The sequence below is a fragment of the Myripristis murdjan genome, chromosome 4 (assembly GCF_902150065.1).
Source record: "Myripristis murdjan chromosome 4, fMyrMur1.1, whole genome shotgun sequence".
NCBI classification, from domain to species: domain Eukaryota; kingdom Metazoa; phylum Chordata; class Actinopteri; order Holocentriformes; family Holocentridae; genus Myripristis; species Myripristis murdjan.
The window spans coordinates 10,503,380-10,524,768 of record NC_043983.1 but is presented as its reverse complement, the minus strand read 5'-3'; the positions used below and the strand labels follow the sequence as shown (position 1 = coordinate 10,524,768).

The 21,389-nt window shown below is 42.5% G+C and overlaps 1 protein-coding gene across 1 annotated transcript; it reads left to right on the top strand.

The window, feature by feature from the left end:
* The first annotated feature begins 1,227 nt into the window (after positions 1-1,227).
* cdc34a (cell division cycle 34 homolog (S. cerevisiae) a) lies at positions 1,228-20,918 on the top strand. Its single transcript, XM_030049751.1, has 5 exons — positions 1,228-1,660; positions 13,588-13,674; positions 14,670-14,767; positions 17,417-17,551; positions 17,747-20,918. The coding sequence occupies exons 1-5, from the start codon at positions 1,478-1,480 to the stop codon at positions 17,967-17,969; spliced, it is 726 nt and encodes a 241-aa protein (XP_029905611.1). The 5' UTR covers positions 1,228-1,477; the 3' UTR covers positions 17,970-20,918.
* Positions 20,919-21,389: the final 471 nt, after the last annotated feature.

Genomic DNA, 21,389 nt, shown 5'->3' with positions numbered 1-21,389 from the left:
GGTGTGTGTGTGCGTGTGCGTGTTTGGGTAGGAGGGTATTTTATATTATTTGTTTTTCTTCCTACAATAATGTTAATGGTATAGGTCTGTAGACCATACATGTGCCATTTAAGGTAAGGGCTGGGCTTTTTGATATGATACTTCAATTCCCAGAAACCTTTGCCTGCTACCAGACTCAGCAGACCTTGTAATCTCCAAGTTCAGTTTACCAACTCCCTCCCTGCACATGTGAGCCGAACGAGGATGAAGGGGGGAGTTAATTTGGTTAAAAAAAAAACAAAAAAAAAACACTGACAGTGTCATGTTTTGTTTGAGTACGTTTAACATTGATCTTGTATGCTCCAAAGCAAAAGTCACCCGGCTGACCTCCTTTCCTGACCTGCCAGGGGTTGAGTCGCAACACATCCGACACTGGCTCGCCCCAGCAGGACAGCCCACGTTCAGCGCCGCTCACAAGCAAGGCGTAATAAAAAATACACTTCCTGTCAACACCTTCAAAATAAAGCCCTCATCGGGGCACTATGTTGCAACATACAAACATTAACGTGCAGGCACTCGTGGTTTCCTTTCCACAGTATTTATCTGTATTCATTCAGCTATCCAGAGAGATAGCTTCACGCAAGATGCCACCGAAGTAACAAAAAATACAATATGGGTCATGTGAGTAACCCTGGTTGACTCGACCTAGCTATCATGGTAAGTCACCTTTCCATGCGTCAACTCAAAGAAGATAACGGAAGTAGGAGGATGTTGAATTGAAAATAAAACCTTGTAATTTGCCCCTTGGAAAGTAAACCCTCAGCTATCAGGGTGTGTAGATTTCCAAAAACCTATCAAACACTTTGGAATTATTATTAAAACGTGTGACTAAAACGCTAAAATATTGTGTAATCAACTGTTGTATAAGATGTGTATTCTAATTTAGCGCAAAAGGGTTATGTGCTGATGAAGACACGTCGATAATTGGTCAATTCTATCTATATTCAAATCAAATCCGATCGAGGTTTATTCTTGTAGTGTCATTTGTGCAAAATTGCAATAGCCTGTAAGGTGCTTAACAATACAGAGTAAACACAATGAAGGTACAACCATGCATAAGGAATGATAAAATAAGAATTAAGGGGTTTTGAGTGTGCTGTGCTGTGAAATAAAAAATGGAACTTGTCAATGAGGGATTTATTCTGAAAGCTGCGGCCGGAAGTCGGTTGTCAGTACGGGCGGCTTGACACGAGTGCGTTTAGATGGTCGTTTGTAAGTGGGGCTCCCCGGGATTGTTCACAACAGAGGAAAGCGCACCAACTCTGACCCAGTAAAGTCGAGTCGCGATCTCTGCAGTTTTTTTTTTTTTAGGAGGAAACTAGCTCGTCACACTCCGAAGGGGCTTCTCCGTTTTGTTGTTGTTTGTGGCGCCGAGCTAGCTTTGTCCTTCGTACAGCTGGGGGGTTGCTGATTTATTTATACGGAATCGTTGTGGAATATGGCTCAACATGGACATCATGTAGCCAGTTCCCAAAAAGCACTAATGCTGGAGATGAAAAGTCTCCAAGATGAGCCGGTCGAAGGGTTCAAAATAACTTTGGTGGACGAGTCGGACATGTACAACTGGGAAGTAGCAATATTCGGACCCCCAAATACACACTACGAGGGTGGTTATTTTAAGGTGAGTAGCAAATGTTAGCTAGCAGTCACTCTATTGTTCTTCAGCTAGCCAACAGGGCTTGATTTAGTTGCCTTTGAATTTTTATTGTAAACGAACTGACGACGGTTAACACGTCAAGCTAACCGTCTACAGCAACCGCAGGCTATAAGGCTCATTTGTTTATTGTTTCCTGTCATTAAACAGCTTCTCATTTCCCCGTCTTTGTTCAACTTTGAGTCTACTCATTACTATAGGAATTTTATATAATCTATATATGTGTACTTGGTGTTGTCAGGTGGTAGGTTTTTTTTAATTATTATTATTTCTTTGCGAATGAAAACGCCAGCTTCAGGTGAAATCCTCTGAAAGGCGAAAACTGGCTCAACGGGTGACAGTCAGCACATGGTTACATTTTTGACAAGAGTTACTTTGTCCCACCGTGTAACAAAAGGTTGTTTCCATAGCCGCCTCAAGCATTACTCTTGATTAGTCAAGCAAGCTCATCTAACGTTAACCCAGTCATTTCCTTTGTGCTCATTATGGCAAATCAAGGCTTGGGCTGCATAGTTTTGCATGTTTATCTATCCAAATTTAGCCAAAGCCACCAGATTAACCGGGTTGATCTTGCTGTTGAAGTATATTTATTCAGCTTCATTTTTTTTTTTAAATTGTTTCCTCTCTTGATAGTGAGTTTCACAGAGCAGTTCCTGATTTTTAAATTCCTGTGTTTATCTACAGTTAGGACAGCCAGCTCTTAAGGCCAGCACCAACACACTGATCCATTTAGTTAAAAAAAAAAAAAAAAAAAAAAAAAAACTTTTCTCTTTTCTTCACTTCTATTATTTGTAGTTTTTTGTTGTACTATTATGTTCATTCTTGGGCCCTGGCAATGTTATTCTTACAGTTATTTTAGGGTTAGGGTGCTGTGGCTCTCACCTTTGACCTCTTTACTACTGGTTACTTGTAATGGTGTTGATCTAGGAATTGGGGCTCCCGCTGCTGTTGGACTCCTTAAGAGCCTCCTTGTCAGCTGAAGGCAACAAATGTAATTTAAAGAAGTATTACAGTTTTGCTGTTGTTGCTGTAGCATACTTTTTGGGTTGACTCAATTGCCAAACCAGTGTATGAAAACTTGAGTTCAGATGTTGACACACTGAAGGGGTTGTTGTACTCTAGAGTTTCAGGCCATACACTAATGTGTTTATTTATCCGATCAAAAAGTTGTGTTTTTGACTTTGACAGGCAAAGTTGGAAGTCCAATAGCCCTCTGCCGTTCTGCCTCAGACTTGCCCTAGAAAGCTATTTCATTGTATGTCAGACTGTTGAAGATAATGAGCTTTTTCCTTACAGATGTGGGTTAGTAATATTCCTCTCTTACAGGGGAATGACAAGCAGTATTTAGGTCAGGGCTTTAAAGAAGGTTTTATTGTGTCTGAAGGGTAGCAAACAAAAATAATGACATGCTCACATTGACAACAGTTTAATACTCCTTACTATGCTTTTTTTAGTTGGCTCCTGTCACTTAGTTGTGTGTTGGAGCGCTCTGCACATAACAGGTTAACTGTAATGTTGTGAATGAAGGCTGAAAGCTTTGTATAACCACGCTGTTCCTAAGCCAGAGCTTCAGCTGCTCGGTGCTTTGAGATTCCAGTTCTTGAGAAGCTTGTTCTGTTGGCTTCTAGTCTTTTCCAAGCTCCTGAGCACAAGGCTAGGGCCACAGCCAGGCAAGCATAGTCGGTGCTCAGTGTATTGGAGTGGGTGCTGTGTACGAGATTCCATTGTTGGGTCAGGAATGCACAGCTTGGCTGTGAAATCCACCGGTTGGTTGTGACTCATTGTTCGCTGGTAGCTCTCCATCCAACCAGTTTGCCATATTATGACTGAAACATCCCATCCTGTTCAGGTTAGCCAAACAAACTCTCTGGGACATGCCACAACTGCCGGTTCATCAGAAACGGGGTTGGTAGTGACGTCACATGCAACCTGGCTGAGTCATGTGCTGTTCAAATGGGTGTTGGTCGAAAATCAGTCATGTCATAAAGGACACATTAGGCTGCAGGCACACTGTGGACTGATATGTTGAAATGTTATTCAAAGCACAGCAGTTATTCTTGGGTGTCAAGTATAGAATGTAACAAAATACCTGCCATTTTCAAATAATCATAGACCTAGTGGTCTCACAATAGGCCCTGTTGGTATTCATTTATTGTCACTGAGGCACCTCATGCTGTGTTTGAACTAATGCGGACAACTTCTATTTTGTCCTGTGTACTAGCCCACAAGGTTCACAGGGCCTGATGCTTACTGGCAGTGTGCCAGTCAGTCCCCTGGCCAGCGATGGTCCTGGGACACAGAGGCAGCAGAGCAGCTGAGTTGCCTTCCCCCAGAGTACAGAGCCTCAGGAGTATTTGAGTAGTGAGACATTTGTGTATCAGTGCTGTATTCATTTACACTGGATATCCAAATGACAGAGTGATTATTGAAGTTTAAGTGATTACTGCAGTTTAAGATGGCTACTGAATTAAGACTATTATGATTTCAAATCTGCCTATTTTAATTTTGAAAACCTAGAATGGGGACATCACAGTTAAAGTGCTTAGTCCTTGTGCACACTAAGCTGGGTAAATTTGAAAATGCATCCTTTTTTTTCCTCCAGTTTGGCCTTCTGTCCACACAGCCAGTGTTTCCCACCCATGACAGCAGAGCTTTTCAGAAACAGTCTCCAAGGTGTGTAAATGTGTCAGTGTGGACGGGGGCACAAAGCTTTCTGAAAACAACACAGCAGCTGGTGTTTCCGAAGAGCGAAATTCACTTGTGAATGTGTATAAAGGCCTGTATTTATTCATTTATAATCAGCCGGTGGTATAAAGTAAGCACAACCTCACTGCTCAAAGTAAGCTTAGTTAGAGAAATCATCGATCATATTCAGTTCTATAGTCTATTACTCACTGTCAACAGTCCATGATAAATGTACTTTTTGGAAATGGGAAACACAGCACAGTCAAAGGCATCAGGAGACGGTCCATCCAGAAGCCATGCTCTGACACATTTTATTTAGCATTTGCTATGACAGGCTACATCTAGCTTTGTTTACTTCCACCAATCCAAGCGGTTGCTGCTTTCATTGACCGTTCAACATGAGTCAGACCTTAAAAAGTCTGTCTTATTAATCTCCAACCTGCAATATCATGTGATTCACTGTGTAAACTTAGGAGAAATTAATGCTCTGAATAAGAAACCACCCTTAATTTTCCTCTTCAGGGTATACCAAGCAAGGGAACATCCATTTCCATGAGAGGAGTTTTTGTCAGATTTTTTTTTTTTTTTTCATCTGTAATTAACAAAATGAAAAAGCATTCTTTTAAGTAATGGTCACTTGCATTTTAATTGGCAGAAGTATTAAAATGTGAGACTGAAATATTTGCCAACCAAGTTTTTAGATTTTTTAAAGTAAGGGATCAGCTGAACTAGCAGAGGAGAAGGTGTGAAAACAAGACTTGGTATAGTGTGGATGGAAGGGCAAAATGGTCTTTTTTGGATTAACCCAGTTTAGTGTGGACATGGCCTTATGTACCTCTGTGTTTGAAATGAGTGAAAGGGCTGTAAAATTGATGGTGTACCCTTAAGTTAAACTTGGTGTACCATTAAATCATCTGAAGTGAAAGAGTGCGGGGCCAAAACACAAAAACAGTGTCTGTGTCCATATCACTCTCCAGCTCTGTGTTTTTTCAGCAAATCGCTTGTCTGGTCTGTGACTGTTTGATGCGTTTTCTCTCAATTCTCTTTTTGTCTTCCTCATCTCTCTCTCTCTGTCTTTATTTATCTCTGCTGTGTTCTTGACCTCAAGGAAGTCTTGCCAAATCCATAAGTATCAGTTTGGAAAAACCCAGTTCCTTTCATCACAACTTCTGTTGATGTTGTTTGTGCTATTCTTTCTTTCACTCTTCAGGGCCTTCCTTTCATTAGCACATCAACAATCCTATTAGCAGCACTCTGAAGCCATCAGAGCTTACTCGCCAACCACGCACCCTCTTCACTCTTGAATCTGACACTTCATCTGGGAAAAGGATGTTAAACACTGTCCCTTGTTTATGGTGTTGTTGCTGGTCTAGATGTTGAGGTCTCAATGTTTTTTAAAGTTTACTTAGAAGTCGGAGTGAACAGTTTATCAAAACATCATCAAAATTGCAATATGGCCATGTGCAATATCCAAATCACAAGAGCTGCAGTTGCCCTAGCCTACAAATTGTATTTTCCAGATGTGAGAAAACTTTTTTTAGTACAGACCCTTGCAAAAATGACCATCATCTTTTTCATTTTTAAAATCTTTTTTCCATGAAAATGAAAATTACAAAGCAAAAATGATAATTCTTACTAAAATCAGGAATCACATTTCAGTTGCAGTATTTGAAAATTAATTGCAGTATTATTTTTTTCTTTTACCATATCATTCAGGCCTACTTAGAAGCTGTATATTGTCCCCCAATAGACAGATTCATATGAGGATACCTGTCATGTAAACTGGTTAATGAAGTGACTGTTGAACTGTGCTGATGTTCCTGCTTGGGGAGCTTCAGGGACTCGAGACCCCAAAACCCCACTTGAGAACTGTTGGCTCAGCCTATTCTGAGGCTGCAACAAAACGGAAGACTTGTTTTCTTTAGTCTCAAAGTCTCTTGGGGGAGGTTGGCAGAAATGTCTTCTTCCTGTTCCTATTTGATAATATCATACCCCAGGACAGCTGAAAGAGAGACTCTGCATTGCACATTCACAACTATGAAGTCATCGTGTTGTCTCGCGCCGGGAGATATCGTTTGTTGACGTAAGACAGAAACTATGCTGTGTGTGTGGTAAGGCAGGGCTGGACTGCACTGCTGTGATACAGCCTGTGGAATTGGAGTGATTGCTGTGTTTGTGGCAGGGCCATGTCACCAGCTGGGCCACATCGCATTGTGTCATGCAGACAACTATGTAGCCAAATGCTCATTTTTTTTGCATTGGAATTTAAATATACTCTCGGTTAAGCATGCATGCTTCAAACAATTTTGCAGAACTAGAAGTTAGTATGACTAACAGTAACTACCACTTAGTCCATGTAGTTATGAGTTAAATGAGGGTTTCTCCCCTTCAAAACACACAAGGGGATACACAACTCCTTTCATATCAGCTGAGTAGTTTTCATGTCTGTCAGCTTCACCTTTGGTGACTGGCATCCTAAATGGTGGGAGGCCACCTGTCTATAGCAGACATGAAAAAGAGGAGAGATCCCCTTCAGTTTTCAACCCAAGCCTGTCTGACTTTTACATGTGTCTGTTATAGGTTCTCTGACAGCTAGATGACAGACATCCAGTTGTGCTGAGCAGCTGACTCTGTGTTTGCACCCGCCTTCCGGTGTGCTTGTACACAAGAAGCAAAGTATGCACAGGCTACATGCTAGCCCCAGTGGCAGGGAGGAGAGGTGGGGCAAGGCAAGAGGCCCCAGCCCTGCTGCACAAGGCTGGGCGGGCCAGGCCTGGCAGGGCAGCTGGACTCATGTTTCCCCCTCTGGCTGTGTCACTGAGAAACGAGAGCCGGGTAGAGGAAAAGAGAGTGGGGATAGCACAGAAAGAGTGAGAGATCAAGAGAAGAGCACAGCCATTGCTTGCCAACGTTGCCCCTTGGGACTTTTGTAAAAGGAGAGCCTGCTGTGAACAGAGGTGAGTGTGGGGCCCTTGTAGACGTGGAGACATGAGTGGCTTTATACCTGTCCCCCTCAGCCCTGGTCATGTGCATCTGTGCTCTTCTGTATGTTTGGGCCACCAGTTTGGTAATCACCACCACAACAGAGCTGCACATCTACAGTGAAACTCACCGATACAATAACAGCTCAGCTGCAGTAATAGGTCTTAAATTTTTAAGTTGGCATGTTGATGAGAAATTTCCTCTTTATGTTGTGATCATTTTGGTATCAATTTACCACACCATTTCAGCTTTTTATCCTTTTTCTTCATCCTCCTCCTCCCTGTGCTCTGAGAGCTCAGTTAATGAGGCAGGGGCCCAGTGGGTATGCAAAGGATCATCTCAGGGACCCACTTGCATGTGTGTGTTATGCTATGCTGCGCACATCCCTGTTCACAAGGACCTTTTTCATTGTCATTCACATGGTGCAGGGAGGGGCGGAGGCAAGTGGGGACGAGAAGGTCTGTAGAAAAGGGGAAGGAGGTGCGCTGGGAGAGCAGGATGATTTGTTCAGTTAGGGTTTGCACCACTGTGACCTGGTTTACTTCACCTTGCTGTCATTCTCTGCAGGGTGGGTGCTCTGTTTCTCACTCTTTCTCTTTATTTCCTCTATCTGCCTCGACATGGCAGGTTTTTAGGTCACAATGCAAGAAAGGTGTTCATAGAAAGAGGAAATTGATGTTATTCTGGGTTACTAGCTTTACGTGGGCTACTTTGCATGGAAAAATGGCCACGCCTAACCTCAAGCTTTCAGATGAGCTGTTGAGAGAATCGCGTTTTGATCGTGGATGCTGTTAATTCTGCGCTCAATCCAATTATGAGCCACGACAAGCCAGCCAGTGGCAGCATGTTGCAGCAAGCGTGCTGAGGCTAGCACTTTCTGATGGGGGTAGATCTTGTTTTACCACACACACGCCCACACACACCCACACACACACCATACACACACACTCACACTCACATATGGGGTCGGTGTATCTGAAGCAGCACTTCTTCTCAGTACCTGTTACTGCTTGACATAAAAGCAGCTTCTAATATGTTTTTTTCCACAAGGCTCACCCATTTTCGAAGCCTGCAGAGGAAGGCAGCAGTGTTTGTGTGTGCACGTGTGGAATATATTGGGCTAATAAAGTGAATGTGATATTCAGGACAGAAACACAGATATTTAAAACTAACTCTAGAGGCTACTGCTGGCCTTATAAGACCCTGCTGTATCATCTCCTCCTCGTGTTTCTCCTCTTCTATTGGGATGCTGTTGATGAGGCAGTAGACAAGCTGCTTGCTGGTGCAGAGCGAATGAGCTAACCCACCAGCCTGTCTGTGTTCGGCCCAGACCGGTCACACTTCACTGCCTCGTGTATCCTCTCATACCTCCCCCCTTTTTTCCCTCCCTCCCTCCCTCCCTCCATCGATCTGGGGTTTGTTGTCAGCTGGGTGGGCAGGTCAAGGGTTTCAGTCCTCTCTGCTGCCACAGGAAGTTTCTCCATCTCCTGCTTTGCTCCTAGTCTGCCAGCGAACCATATGAGCCGTGTGTGTGAGTGGCATGCCAGGTTATGCTCTCATCTTCTCCCCCGTGAAGTTTTACACCACATTATTGGTGGCTTATGGGCTCCGATAAGGCCAGTGATGGAATGGGCAGACCACGCTGACAACTGGCTTGCACCTAATTCCAGTGCTGTTAAATCAGTGATTTTTATCTATGGTTGGTGCTGCTAAAACCACAAGCAAACCTTCTTCTCGCCTTCACTCTCCTCCATGCTCTCCATTTCACAGCAGCGACACAGGTGTGGAAGGTGCAGGGAAAATATGGAAATTTTATGCAATAATTTCCAGGCATTCTAGGTAACTTATTTCCCCCTATACATTTGCTAACTTTATTGTACAATTCCATAATTATCATTTTCACCACTATATGACTACATATTATATCTGACTGTACACCTGCTGCTGCTTGATATTTGTAGTTTGAACTAACAGTCTAAGTTACAGCGTGAATAGAGCTAGCAGACAGTAATAGTCCCCAGCAATTCATTTACATAAAAATTGCATAATGAACAAAAGCTGCAAGAAACTATTGTCTGGAAAATACGGTGTCTTTAAAGTGGTAGTACTCCATAATTACTCATTGCTCCTCTTACATATATATGTATCTATGTATGCATGTATGTATATGTATGTAGTATATATCTAGATATAGATATAGATAGATACACACACACACACACACAAACACATGGACATAGAAAATAAAATATTTAAAATCATATATAAAAATAAAATATTTCATTTTTAAATTTATTTTATTTATTTTTTTCAACAATATTTATTGTTGCTGAAAAAACAAACAATTCTACCCTCAGACAAATGATATTTTGTAAGAGTCTTGCTAACATGGTTTATTTCATGTCAGCTTCTGTTTTCTTAGGGATGGTGTCATTATTTCAGATGGTAGGTATCGCATTTGAAATGAAAGTCCATGTATTCACAGAAGTACGCTTCAGTTCCACAGTTGCCATATAGACTTCTTCCACAATTTAATATGCTAGACCTCATTTTGCAGGAGCACATTTGCAGTAAGGATGAACAGGTTGTAATAGTCAGAAGTAGCCATCAACCTAATGCATTTGTTTAAAACCTCTTAGGGGCGTACTTATGCTTTCTTAGTAGCTTCAAGCAATAATAAAAAATAAAAAAAATTATTATCCCAAACATGCATATTATGCAGACGTTTCCCACATCCATAACAAGCCAGTTTCACACCTATTCTAAAGCAAGACCCCTAACTGCTTTTGGTGCACTTGTTGTTAAGGCACTGTGGATAAAAGCATAAAGTAAATGCCTAAAATGAAAACATAAAAACATAAATCATCTTGCATTTCAAATAACCTTAACAGAACACTTAGGCATCTCATTTTCCTCTATATATTATGTTTTGTATTTTTTTTTCTGTTACAAAAAAGATTATACTAAAAAGTTATATTCATGTGCAACAGACACCCAACTAATAATAACGAAAAACGATTTTTTTCTGACTTTCATTTTTCTAAGTTGCTTGCTGAAGTGGAGAAAATCGCATAAAACATTGAATTAAAATGGGAAAATAATTTTGTTCCTCAGTTTTCAGCTCAAATAGTCAATCAGAATTATGAACACAACATTTAGGAAAACATTCAGGATTAGGCTATCATTTTCACCACAATCATGCTGTAGCATGATATAGGGTATAGCAAATCTATATAGCAATATCTGCCCAAAAACAGTATTTTTATTTACAATATTATGCAGCCACATACTGAAACTATATGCATTTCTTGGGTGTTTTTGAAGAATTGTGTCACTGGCCTACAGCTGAAGTGTTTCATGCTTTTCAGTAAGCTGCATGGTGAAATGTAATTCCATTACCTGCTTATAGGGATCCATGCCTTAATAAGCTGCTTGCCTGAAGAAACACACTCACGGCTCACCTTTCAGCACTCGAATATCCCCACCTTCCTGTTTGGGTGGTTCCTCTGGGCTTTGCTTGTCTCCTTGTTTGCACTTGTGTGCAAGTGTCTCAGCGGGGGGTGTATGAGGAAAGTTTTTGGACAGTGTAGATGGGCACTTCTCACAGTTAGTGGCAACAAAGTGATCAAAATTATGTTCAAATGTTTCCTGGCAGTGTTCCTGTGTGATGGAAGCAGCAGCTGAGCTAATTCCTTTTGAACTGTAGCCGTGTTACACTGAAGAGCTCAAATGCTTGCTGCCTGACTACCTTGTTGCTGTGGGTTGATCTCTGCCAGCGGACATGGAAGGACCTCAGGCCTTCACCCTTGTATATTTGTTAGCAAGATATTTCTGCAGATTTGGCTGAAATTGCAAGGAAAAGGGTCAATTAATTAGATTTTGGGTCAATTAATTAGATTTTGGCAGAAACCAGGGATTTTCACACAATGAGAGAATAACCATTGTGCCTCGCTCATTTTCTGTTTGGTAAAGTTTGACATTCAGGACTTCTTTACTATTTATAAAATCAAACATGGGAGACAGTTGATAAGCATGGGAGACAGTTGATAAGCATGGGAGACAGTTGATAAGCAAGCAAAATGTTACAAGGGCTACACCTGTACAAGTTGGTCAGTGGTTTGCACTCTACCCAGTGCCTTCAGGTTTTCTCTAGTGTCATATCCATCTCCTTTAGAATTGAACAAGGTGCTCACTTCACGGGTGCAAAATGCCCATCAACAGCAGATTAATACAGAATCTGCCGTAGCTGACCTCATAACTGGCAGCTAGTCTTTTTGTGGGACACATAAGTTTGCACAACATAGTAAATTAAAACAGATGACAAATGTTTGATAGTTGTTAGGACATTATGTGATCTTTGTTCAGTTGTCAGCAAATGGACAGATGTAATCTTGATGCTTATATGGTTTTGGAAAGCAGAGTCCAGCCCTAGTTGTTGCTGCCTGGCTGGCTGCTGTGTGTTGCACCGTTGCCAGTCTGTAATTTGTAAAAAGTTGGCTTGAATCCTTTGACTCTGAAGGACCGCCAGCTTTCTGGCATGGTCACTACAGGTTTTGTTTTGTTTTTTTTCCGACAAACAGCATTCTATCAGGACTGTGTCAGTGATTCCACCCCGGCCTGGTTTATATGAGTAACAGGTTAGGGCTCCGTTTGCTGAGAATCAAAATCATGCAAGTCACCGGGAACAACCAGAGCTCAGGAATTTGTCCTGGTGCCAGTGGTGAAAGGACAAAACAACGACTTGAATAGTAACAGCACATACTGACACACATGGTACAATGGCAACAAGACGTCACATGCAGCTCTGAAAGGCACAGTGCAATATTACTGTAGTCAATATAGATTTCTTATAGATAAATAATTGATCAGACTGCTTGCATTTTTAGCTTTGGGACAAGGCATTGATTCGGTTATAGCACATACAGCCTTGGCCAACAGCTAGAGTGCAGTCAAAGAAGGATAACTGCTTCATATTGAGCACAACCCCCTTCATTCTCTGTGAAAATCCCCCTCTCCCCACCCAACTCCCTGCTCCCACGCACCTAGTCCCCCTCCCTCCTGGCAGCTGGTTCAGTGCGGGGAGGACCAGCTGACCGTGCCGAATCAGCAAATGTGGGTTAGAGTGTGGATGTGTACGAAGGGGTGTCAGTGGCAGGACGGCGTCATGCTGTGAGTGACGTATGAGTGTGTGTGTGAGTTGTAAATGCAGCCTGTGTGCAGGCATGCCCTATGGGATGGGAGGAGGGGTCCTCTATACGCCTCAGAGTCTGATTTATACAGCCGTTGTGTGTGTGTGTGTGTGTGTGTGTGTGTGTGTGTGTGTGTGTGTGTGTGTGTGTGTGTGTGTGTGTGTGTGCGTGTGCGTGTGCGTGTGTGAGCATAAGGATATATAATAGTGTTAGGACGATCTGTGTAGTGGATTGTCTTAAGTTGCAGTGACAGCTGGGGAGGACAACCCCAACAATCTCAACCACCAACCCCCTCACCCACTGGTGCTTCTCTGAGCTCCGTGCACCAGGCAGCTGAAGCGCTGCAAGCACCCCTCCCTGCCTCCCTGCCTACCAACCATATTACATTACACTGTCATTAGCTCCTCTGTGCTCAGCCACTTGGTAGGGTTTGCCATGACTGCACGCTACTATTAATAGGCTTCTTTCAATCACTATTGAAGCTGATCAGCGTGATTGTGTAGGTCCTCATGCAGCAGCTGCTTGTCTACCGCAGAGCTGCAAGCACAGGTCTTTGATAAGGAGGGCATTCAGAATGGAGCCTCCTCTCTGTGATGCAGTTGTATGTGTGTGTGTCTGTGTGTGTGTTGGTGGTGCTACTGCTGCACTGTACTAACATAAGTTCTGGATTCAATTACTCCTGGGAGAGTGTGTCTGCAGGGTAGTTTCAGCAGAGGCTGGTAGGTGTGGATCCAACACACGCTGTAAGACTGAATTAAGAACATTAGTAAGGAAAAACTTTTTTTTCCCTCTCCAGTCTTCTAGAAATATATGATGCAGCCTAACAAGGGCTAAAATATCTTCAGATTACATTGACCCACCTTTGAATTTCCATGTTCTTTTAAGCCACTAAGACTTGTAAGTGGACGTAAGACAGAATATTGCTATCAGTGACAGTAGTGCATAAGAGAGGAAAGAGTATAGATTTACAGCAGTATATATTCAACTGCCTCAACTCTGCCTCTCGCATTGCTAATAAGTGTGTTCTTTCTCTCTCAGGCTCGGATCAAGTTCCCCATCGATTACCCTTATTCTCCACCTGCCTTCCGCTTCCTCACCAAAATGTGGCACCCCAACATATATGAGGTAACTTTGTGACCAGTTTAAATGACTGACCACAACTGAGCTCCTCAAATCTCGCATGCCAGTGGACTGGTATCATGTAGGACGGACCATAACAAGTGATACTTGGGTCTTATGAACTAGATTTTAATGTACACTAAGGCAGGGGTTGCACCAACATGGATTAATTTAATCTAAGATTAGTTCCAGTTAAAGTTAAACTGAGTACATCCGGATTTAAAATCAAGCACAGCTCTCTTGCACAAGTAAATACTAATCCTGGTTTAGTAAATAAAAGTTTAGTGGCTTGAGTGAATGAATTTTTAATCTGACATTCATCCAGCATCACTGATCTGACAAGTAAATATATCATTTGATAATAATAATCCTAATTACAACAACAACAATAATAATAATAATAAAATAATTTTTGTGTGTTTTCTTAAATAGGTTCTTGATTATTTTCTGGTAATGTGTTTGGTAATTTCCTGGTAATTTTATTGCACATTTTCTGAGAGATTTTTTTGCAAATTTTTTTGTTAATTAATCGTCATTTTCTGATCATTTTCTTGTAACTTTTCCCTACTTTCTTGCTAACTTTCTAATTGCCTTTTTTCCCATGTTTTTGAAAGAAACCAAGAGTATTTACTCAGGTTTCAAAGGATTAAAAGTTAAAATTCCTCAAGTGTAAGTTTAAAGTTAACACTGGATCATAGTTTAAATTTGAGTTTAAAGTTTTGTCGCATCTGTATTCATGCACTCGTTCAGGAAATTTAAAGTAGGTTTAGAGTAAAACAAAACCAAAATTTAAAGAGAGGTTTTTCCTACCTGTTTTAAAACAATTGAGACATGGATTGTGCCAAAAGGCATCTACCACCTAAGCTAATACTTTACACAAATGTATTACAGTGGCTTTGCTTTTGACTTTATAAAACATCAGACATGTCTTAGTGGTAATACAGCTATTCTCCAGATTATTAGAGTGTTTTCTCTACATGCTGGCGTATGTTGTCCAATAGAACGGGGATGTGTGCATCTCGATCCTGCACCCGCCGGTGGACGACCCGCAGAGCGGAGAGCTGCCCTCAGAGAGATGGAACCCCACACAGAACGTCAGGTACACAGCACATAGATCAAATCCAACATACTGTTCTCCACTCCATTCTGCGTTCTCTGTCAGGTGGTAGCCTGGAGGGGGATCATGCGTTCTGTTGTGTGTGGGTCTGTCCACAGCAAATCTGGCATACTACTGGGCCTAAAATTTTGTAGTGCAGTTCTAAATGTTTGATGAAGAGCCTCACGTGATGTGGTTTTTGTTCTCGCTACTTCCTCTCTGTTTTTATTCTCCGTCTAGTGAATGTCAACCATAACCCCCTCTTTGCAAACTACTAGGTCTGTCAGTCTAGTATTTTTAATGCCTTTGTCACTGTGTTCATGCTGATCATGGGTGAAAAACATGGGTGATATGCGTTGCGTTTTTTGGGCGAGTTTATAAAACACACTGCTGATGGAAAAAGTCAACAGAACACAGCACAGACACATGGGAGAAAAACACTGTAAAAAGAATCAGAGGCTGATGTAATCTGTCAACAAGCAGGGGTTAAATTAGGTTTAATAGCCTGCTTCACCACTGTAAAAAAATGACATGTAAAACAGCTGTCACTGTTTCATACTTCAGTGGACTAATTTGCCTAATCTTCATGGGTCTTTTGACTGTGGGGGAAATGCAGACAACTGCTGGAACCTTTTAGTTCCAAAAAGTAGGCTCTACGAGTAAATTTTGGAAGGACCAAGCTGTGTGTGTGTGTGTGTAAGAGAGAGAGAGACTTAAGTAATTTTGAATTTCGCTATTGTCAATTCATGTTCTTTTTGAAAAACGGTATTGAAAGCCATATGACTTCTGGCAAAGGGCCAGAAATGTCTCATAAGCCACAGGTTTCCAACCAAGGGTATCATGTGTGTATTAAAGTGAAACAAATACAGTTAGAGCAAGAAACTTGAATCTTTTTGAGTTTTACGGTATATTTTCTATACCGTACTGTATTATATTTGACTCATACAGTAACTGAATTTATAATTTGAAGAATGTTTGACAATATACTTGTCTGCTGAGTTTTGCTCAGCACATAAGGAAGCCTGTAGTCAGGAAAAGGAGAGATATGCCTGGCGGAGATCTGTGCTCCACTGATTGCACTCTGCTAGTTGACATTATTATCAGTGGTTTATGTGTTAAGCTACATGTGCATGTGGTAAAGAGGCTGGTTGAATCTAAAGTTTGTCATAGCCAAATTTACTAGTATTTGTCTGGTAGCAACTTTAGCAGAAATCAGATGTGGCTCAACTGTTTGAACGTTTTCTATGAATGTGCTGTGTTCTCTAAGTATCTACTCTCCTGAAAACATCTTAAATCAGTGGCCCATCAGTAACATAGAGATGCTCTGAACCTAGGGCATTGTTTGGGCAATGACTGAGGTCCCTCCAATGATTTCACCAGTTAATGCCAACACTTTCCTCTCATCTCTTTGAATTGCTAGCCAAGTGCTGCAGTGAATGCAGCAAGCATCCAAACATGCTGCATAATTCATATTTTTTATTTCAGATGTTTACTTGAACACACACTAATTTATGCAGCCCCTGTAGCTTTCCTATTCTCTTTCTCCACAGCTTTTCTTTTTGTTTTATGCTTTATGTAGATACTCTCACATAGCTGGTTATACTTACATCCGCTATAATGGGCCCTCTGTAGGGAATTGACAACAACAACAAGAAAAAGAAATATAAGTAGTCTCACAAGAAAGAGTCCCAAAGAAAGGAAACAATAGTGAGAAGACAACCTAAGAGCTGATGGGAGATCAGGGGTGTGAAGCACACAGTTTTAGGGACCAGATGTACTGTACCTCCCAGGCTTCTCACTCCCTCTACATGGTGAATCAGTCACTTGGTCATGGCCACCCACCATGGTCTCTGCCTTGTTCACTTCTAAAATAACATTTTGTCATGGCGCTATGCTACAGTCAGTTAACCAGGCTTGCATACTGTGTGGGATCACTTAACATTGTTGGAAAAGCCTTTTGTGACTTGACCTTTGGCCAATGGATGATCTGAAGTGGAAGTATCAGCCAGGAGTTAGTACACAAATAGGCATTTGTGCTAGGCAGAGCATTGTCAAATATTCATGGCTGTAGACCTGCTGGACTAAATGCTGTGATCCAAATGGTTAATTCACTTAAGCCCAAGTGTTAAAACAATAATGTATAATTGTTGCCTGTTGTTAATGTCTCTAACAAGCAGCTTTTGGAGCTAAGAGTGAAGATCAATGGGGAATGGCAGAGACTAATGAACTTACTGGTGTTTAGCAGGCTGGTTGTCCTCACCTAACCCTCTCTCTCTGTCTCTCTCTCTCTGTCTCTCTCTCTCTCTCTCTCTCTCTCTCTCTCTCTCTCTCCCTCTCTCTCTCTCTCTGTCTGTCTCTCTCTCTCTTTCTCTCTCTCTCTCTCTCTCTCTCTCTCTCTCTCTCATCTGCTCTCTCTTTGGCTCTCTCTCTGTTTTCCTCTTTCTCCTGCACTCAATGTCTTCTGTCTCGTCTTACCTCTACACTCCCTGTTACACTATGTCTCTTTCCTCTTTTACCTTTTTTCCTACCTTCTACTACCTTTTCTCCCTCCTCCTTGCTCCCTCTTTACCCCCTTGTTTCACTGTCCCTTTCACACTCCCACCCCTTACCTCCTCTATCTCCTCCTTGTCTCCCTCCTTCTGCCTCTCCCAGGACCATCCTGCTGAGTGTGATCTCCCTACTGAACGAGCCCAACACCTTTTCCCCTGCCAACGTGGACGCCTCCGTCATGTACCGCAAGTGGAGGGACAGCAAGGGCAAGGACAGAGAATACACCGAGATCATCAGGTACCCAGAGGGAACAACACACTTTACACTTCAAATTAGAGCATGTGCCACAAGTCCATCGGGCAGGTACACAGCGTACCAGCGCCGAAGGTCTGCATGACTTCATCGGTTCTGACACTGACACACATTTTAACTGTTTCTCTCCCTCTCTCTTCTCTCTCTCTCTCTATCTCTCTCTGTCTCCCTGTCTTGCAGGAAACAGGTGCTGGCCACCAAAGCGGACGCAGAGCGGGACGGTGTCAAGGTCCCCACCACACTGGCCGAGTACTGCGTTCGCACCCGTGCCCCGCCCACAGACGATGGCTCCAACCTCTTCTATGATGATTACTATGATGATGAGGACCTGGAAGAGGATGGCGAGGACAACGATGAGGACTGTTGCTATGACGAGGACGACTCGGGCACCGAGGACTCCTGACCTCACCTCCCCAATGATTTCACCCCCCCCCCCACCTCCCTTGTACCCCCACCCCAGCTGTCCCCTCCCTTCCTCCTTCATCACAGACTGGACTTTATCTCCTGTTATCACCGTGTCCACCTCGTCCTAAATCAGCCCCCGTCATCTTCACTTAGCACAGGTCCCACCCCCCACTCCATCACTTGTGCAGCCACAGCCTGCACACTAAAACACAGATGCATTTAAGAAAAGAAAGCTACAGAGTTGTTGTTTCTGTTTGTTTCTTACACGTTTCCCCACATTATTCTTTTTACTTTTTGTCTTTGTCATCTGACTTGAGGTTACACACATGATCCATGCCCTGCACACAGGGTTAACTTGCAGTAACGGTTTGTTGTGTTTAGAGAGCAAAGTTGATTGTTTTTTTTTTTTTTTTTTAACTTTCCTTTCACTTCCTGGTCTACTTCTGCTTGTCTGCACTAATATTTGCGAACTGGTTCAGATTTACCAAAAGCATTTTTTTGCTGTAAGACCTTCTTTGTTTCACAGAACTGCAGCGGAACAAAGGCTATCTCATCGGCAAGTTTCTTTTGGGCAATTTGGCCGAGGAATGATCCGAGCCTTTTCATGATAACATCAACAGGGAGGAATAAATAGTCATGGGTTTTCAGATCAGGGTAAAACAAGCAGAGAGCAATAGAAAAGGAAGCTCATTCAGAATAATTAGATGGATATGGGAAGATGTGTACGTGCAGGAAGGCTCCGTCACTAGGGCGCTTCCACAGCTGAGCTATGTGTGACCTCTGGTTAGCAGGCTGTTTGAGGCCCTGCCACCCTCCACCTCTGACCTTTGAGCCCCAGGGCTGGGGGTGCTGCTCTGGACAGGGAAGTGCTCAAATTCAAAAAGCGGATCACTCCCGTGTGCCTTCCCTCATTCCCTTTCACAGACCCGAATCACCTCTGTGACGCATTCACAACCTCTACACCAAATTCCTGCCAGTCACACAAACTGGCAGAGGGAGATATTGAGGCTTACGAGGCCTCAGGCGGGTAATACTGTGATGGAGCAGGGCTCATTATACTAATGGCGGCTCCTGTCAAGATTTGCAAGGTTTTGATTGAGGTAGTGTAAGATGTAACAGCTTGAACTAAAGAGTAGAGCGTAGATTACAACCTCACAGACATCCTGTCCCAGACCGTCACGCAAGCCTTGATGACTCGAGCACATGCAAACGGTGGCCTGAGTGCACATGAAATCCAACGTACTGTATTTGACACCTATGCAGTCGGTGCTTTCATTTTTTTTTTTTTTTTTTTTTTTTTTTTTTTTTTTTTTTTTTTTAATATGCAGCGCTTGAATGTGGCAAGTAATCGTGACCCTCAGGTCTTCACCAGCGGCTTGATTACCAATGAGCTGCCTTGCCAAGCCTGCCAGCGCTGAACTCCAGCATGAGTTTTACAACCGGACACCCGGCCGTCTATGAAGGCTGCAGACTGTCTGTGTGTCTTTGGTTAGAGATCACATTTGGACGTGCTGTATCAGTCTGTATGTTTGAACTGGGGTGGCCGTTCATTATTCTAAGCCAGAGTAAGGGAAAGAAGAGCCAGATTGTTCTCTAGCCTACTGAGAAGACGCCCTCTAATGGTGGCTCAGTGTTATAGACATTTTCTCCCCCCTGAAACGCTTGACTGGGCTGCAGCCATCTTAAATGACCTGAATCTATGAACGCCTCCCCTGTTGCATCAGAAGAGCTCAGGCAGTGCTGTTTGTGTGATTCAGAAAGCCTAAAGCTGGCCTGGGGGACACCTCTTTGCTAAGACCCTGAACCCCCTCAGAGGGCTCCATTGCACACATGAAAGGCATTAAAACAGTATTTTTAACAAAATTCTCAACACCGATGCAACCTCTTTTCTGCAGCGTATGAGTGTTCACCGATCACGAGAAGCGCCTGTTTGACTCGATGGGGAAGGGTTGAGAAGCGGAGAGACGGGACAGCATGGGGATAGGGTGGCTCTTTGACTTTGAGCATGAACAGGAGAATGCAGTTCTTCGCTAGCATGCCGTTAATGATGTGTTTGTCGTTTTAGATCTGGTATTATAAAGGTGGAGATTGTGTCCAGGGATGAGAGCTTGTACTTAAATGATCTACAACTGTTGCATTGTGAATGGGCTGAGGGTTCTCACTTTTTGGCTTCCTTTGTTGTTTTGATATAATCTTTTCTCCAAATTGAAGTGTGAACTACAATGTCTTTTTTCTTGTTTGCTTTTTGTTTTTTTGTTTTCACTCATGTATGAAGTGCTATGATTATCGACCTGATGTTTTAAAATGAGAGAGTTTTTTTCATGGACGAACAAATAAATGTGACAACTGGTTATTTTCTTCATTCAAACATACATTAACCAATCGACCCAGCACACCATACCGTAATCATTTCCAACCTTTTGCCTCGTCCTGAATGTTCATCGATGACTTTCAGCTGCTCATTGTCAACAACTGGCAGATTCGCATCAAATTCTGTATGACTGACCCTCTCACTCAGTACGGATGTTTAGGTGAATGGGATTTCATTTGTTAAACTACTGTTATTTTTATCGCTCCCCCCCACCCCTTGCCCGTTCTCTGAGCTCTGATTGATGGCAGCATCACTGAGGAAATCCCGAGCTGTTCATCACAGAAACCAACAAGCACCTCAGGAAGAAAACAACCAACCAACAAGCAAAACCGTTTCCCATCCGAGTGAACCTGACCCCGGGGAAACTAACAGCTCCTCAGACAGTTTCTTTTCTCCCCCCTCAATCTCACCTTTTGGCTTCAAAAGACTGTTTACAATCTCTACCTTGATATGCACATGTGGATATTTTGACGATCACTTGTTTTTGTTTTGTTTTTTTCTCGTTTGTATTTTCTTTCTTTTTTTTCTTATGGTTTGTAAATCTATTTAAAACCTAAAATAAAGATCTTTATTAGATGCTGAGAGGTTTTCATTAGAGTGCAGGATGAATGGCTGTATGTGTCATGAATAGCAGAGCTTGACTTTGAGAGTTTTTTTTTTTTGTTTTGTTTTGTATTTTAAGAAGCTCTTACTCATTGCTGTCTCTCCGCTCTGTGTTGTCTTTACAGACACTGACTGACTGGGAATAAATGAATGAAATGTTAAACTCAGGGCTTGCTCTGAGAGGTAAGACTCACATCCTTCCTTTTCACTTTCACCTAATGGTTTCCAAACTGTTAAGTGGTGTTTCAGTGTGAGGAAAGTGCATGATGAGATCTGTACCCAGTAGTCACCCTCAGAGAGTCAGAGGGTGGTGGCGACTTAAAGGATTTCCTGATACTTCTCCATGTTTCAGCTCCCGCAGGTGGGATTTGAGCAAATGGCTTTTCTAAAACGGATGTGGTCTCTTTTCCCCCTGTTTTCTGTTTCCTTGCAGAGATCTGAGGG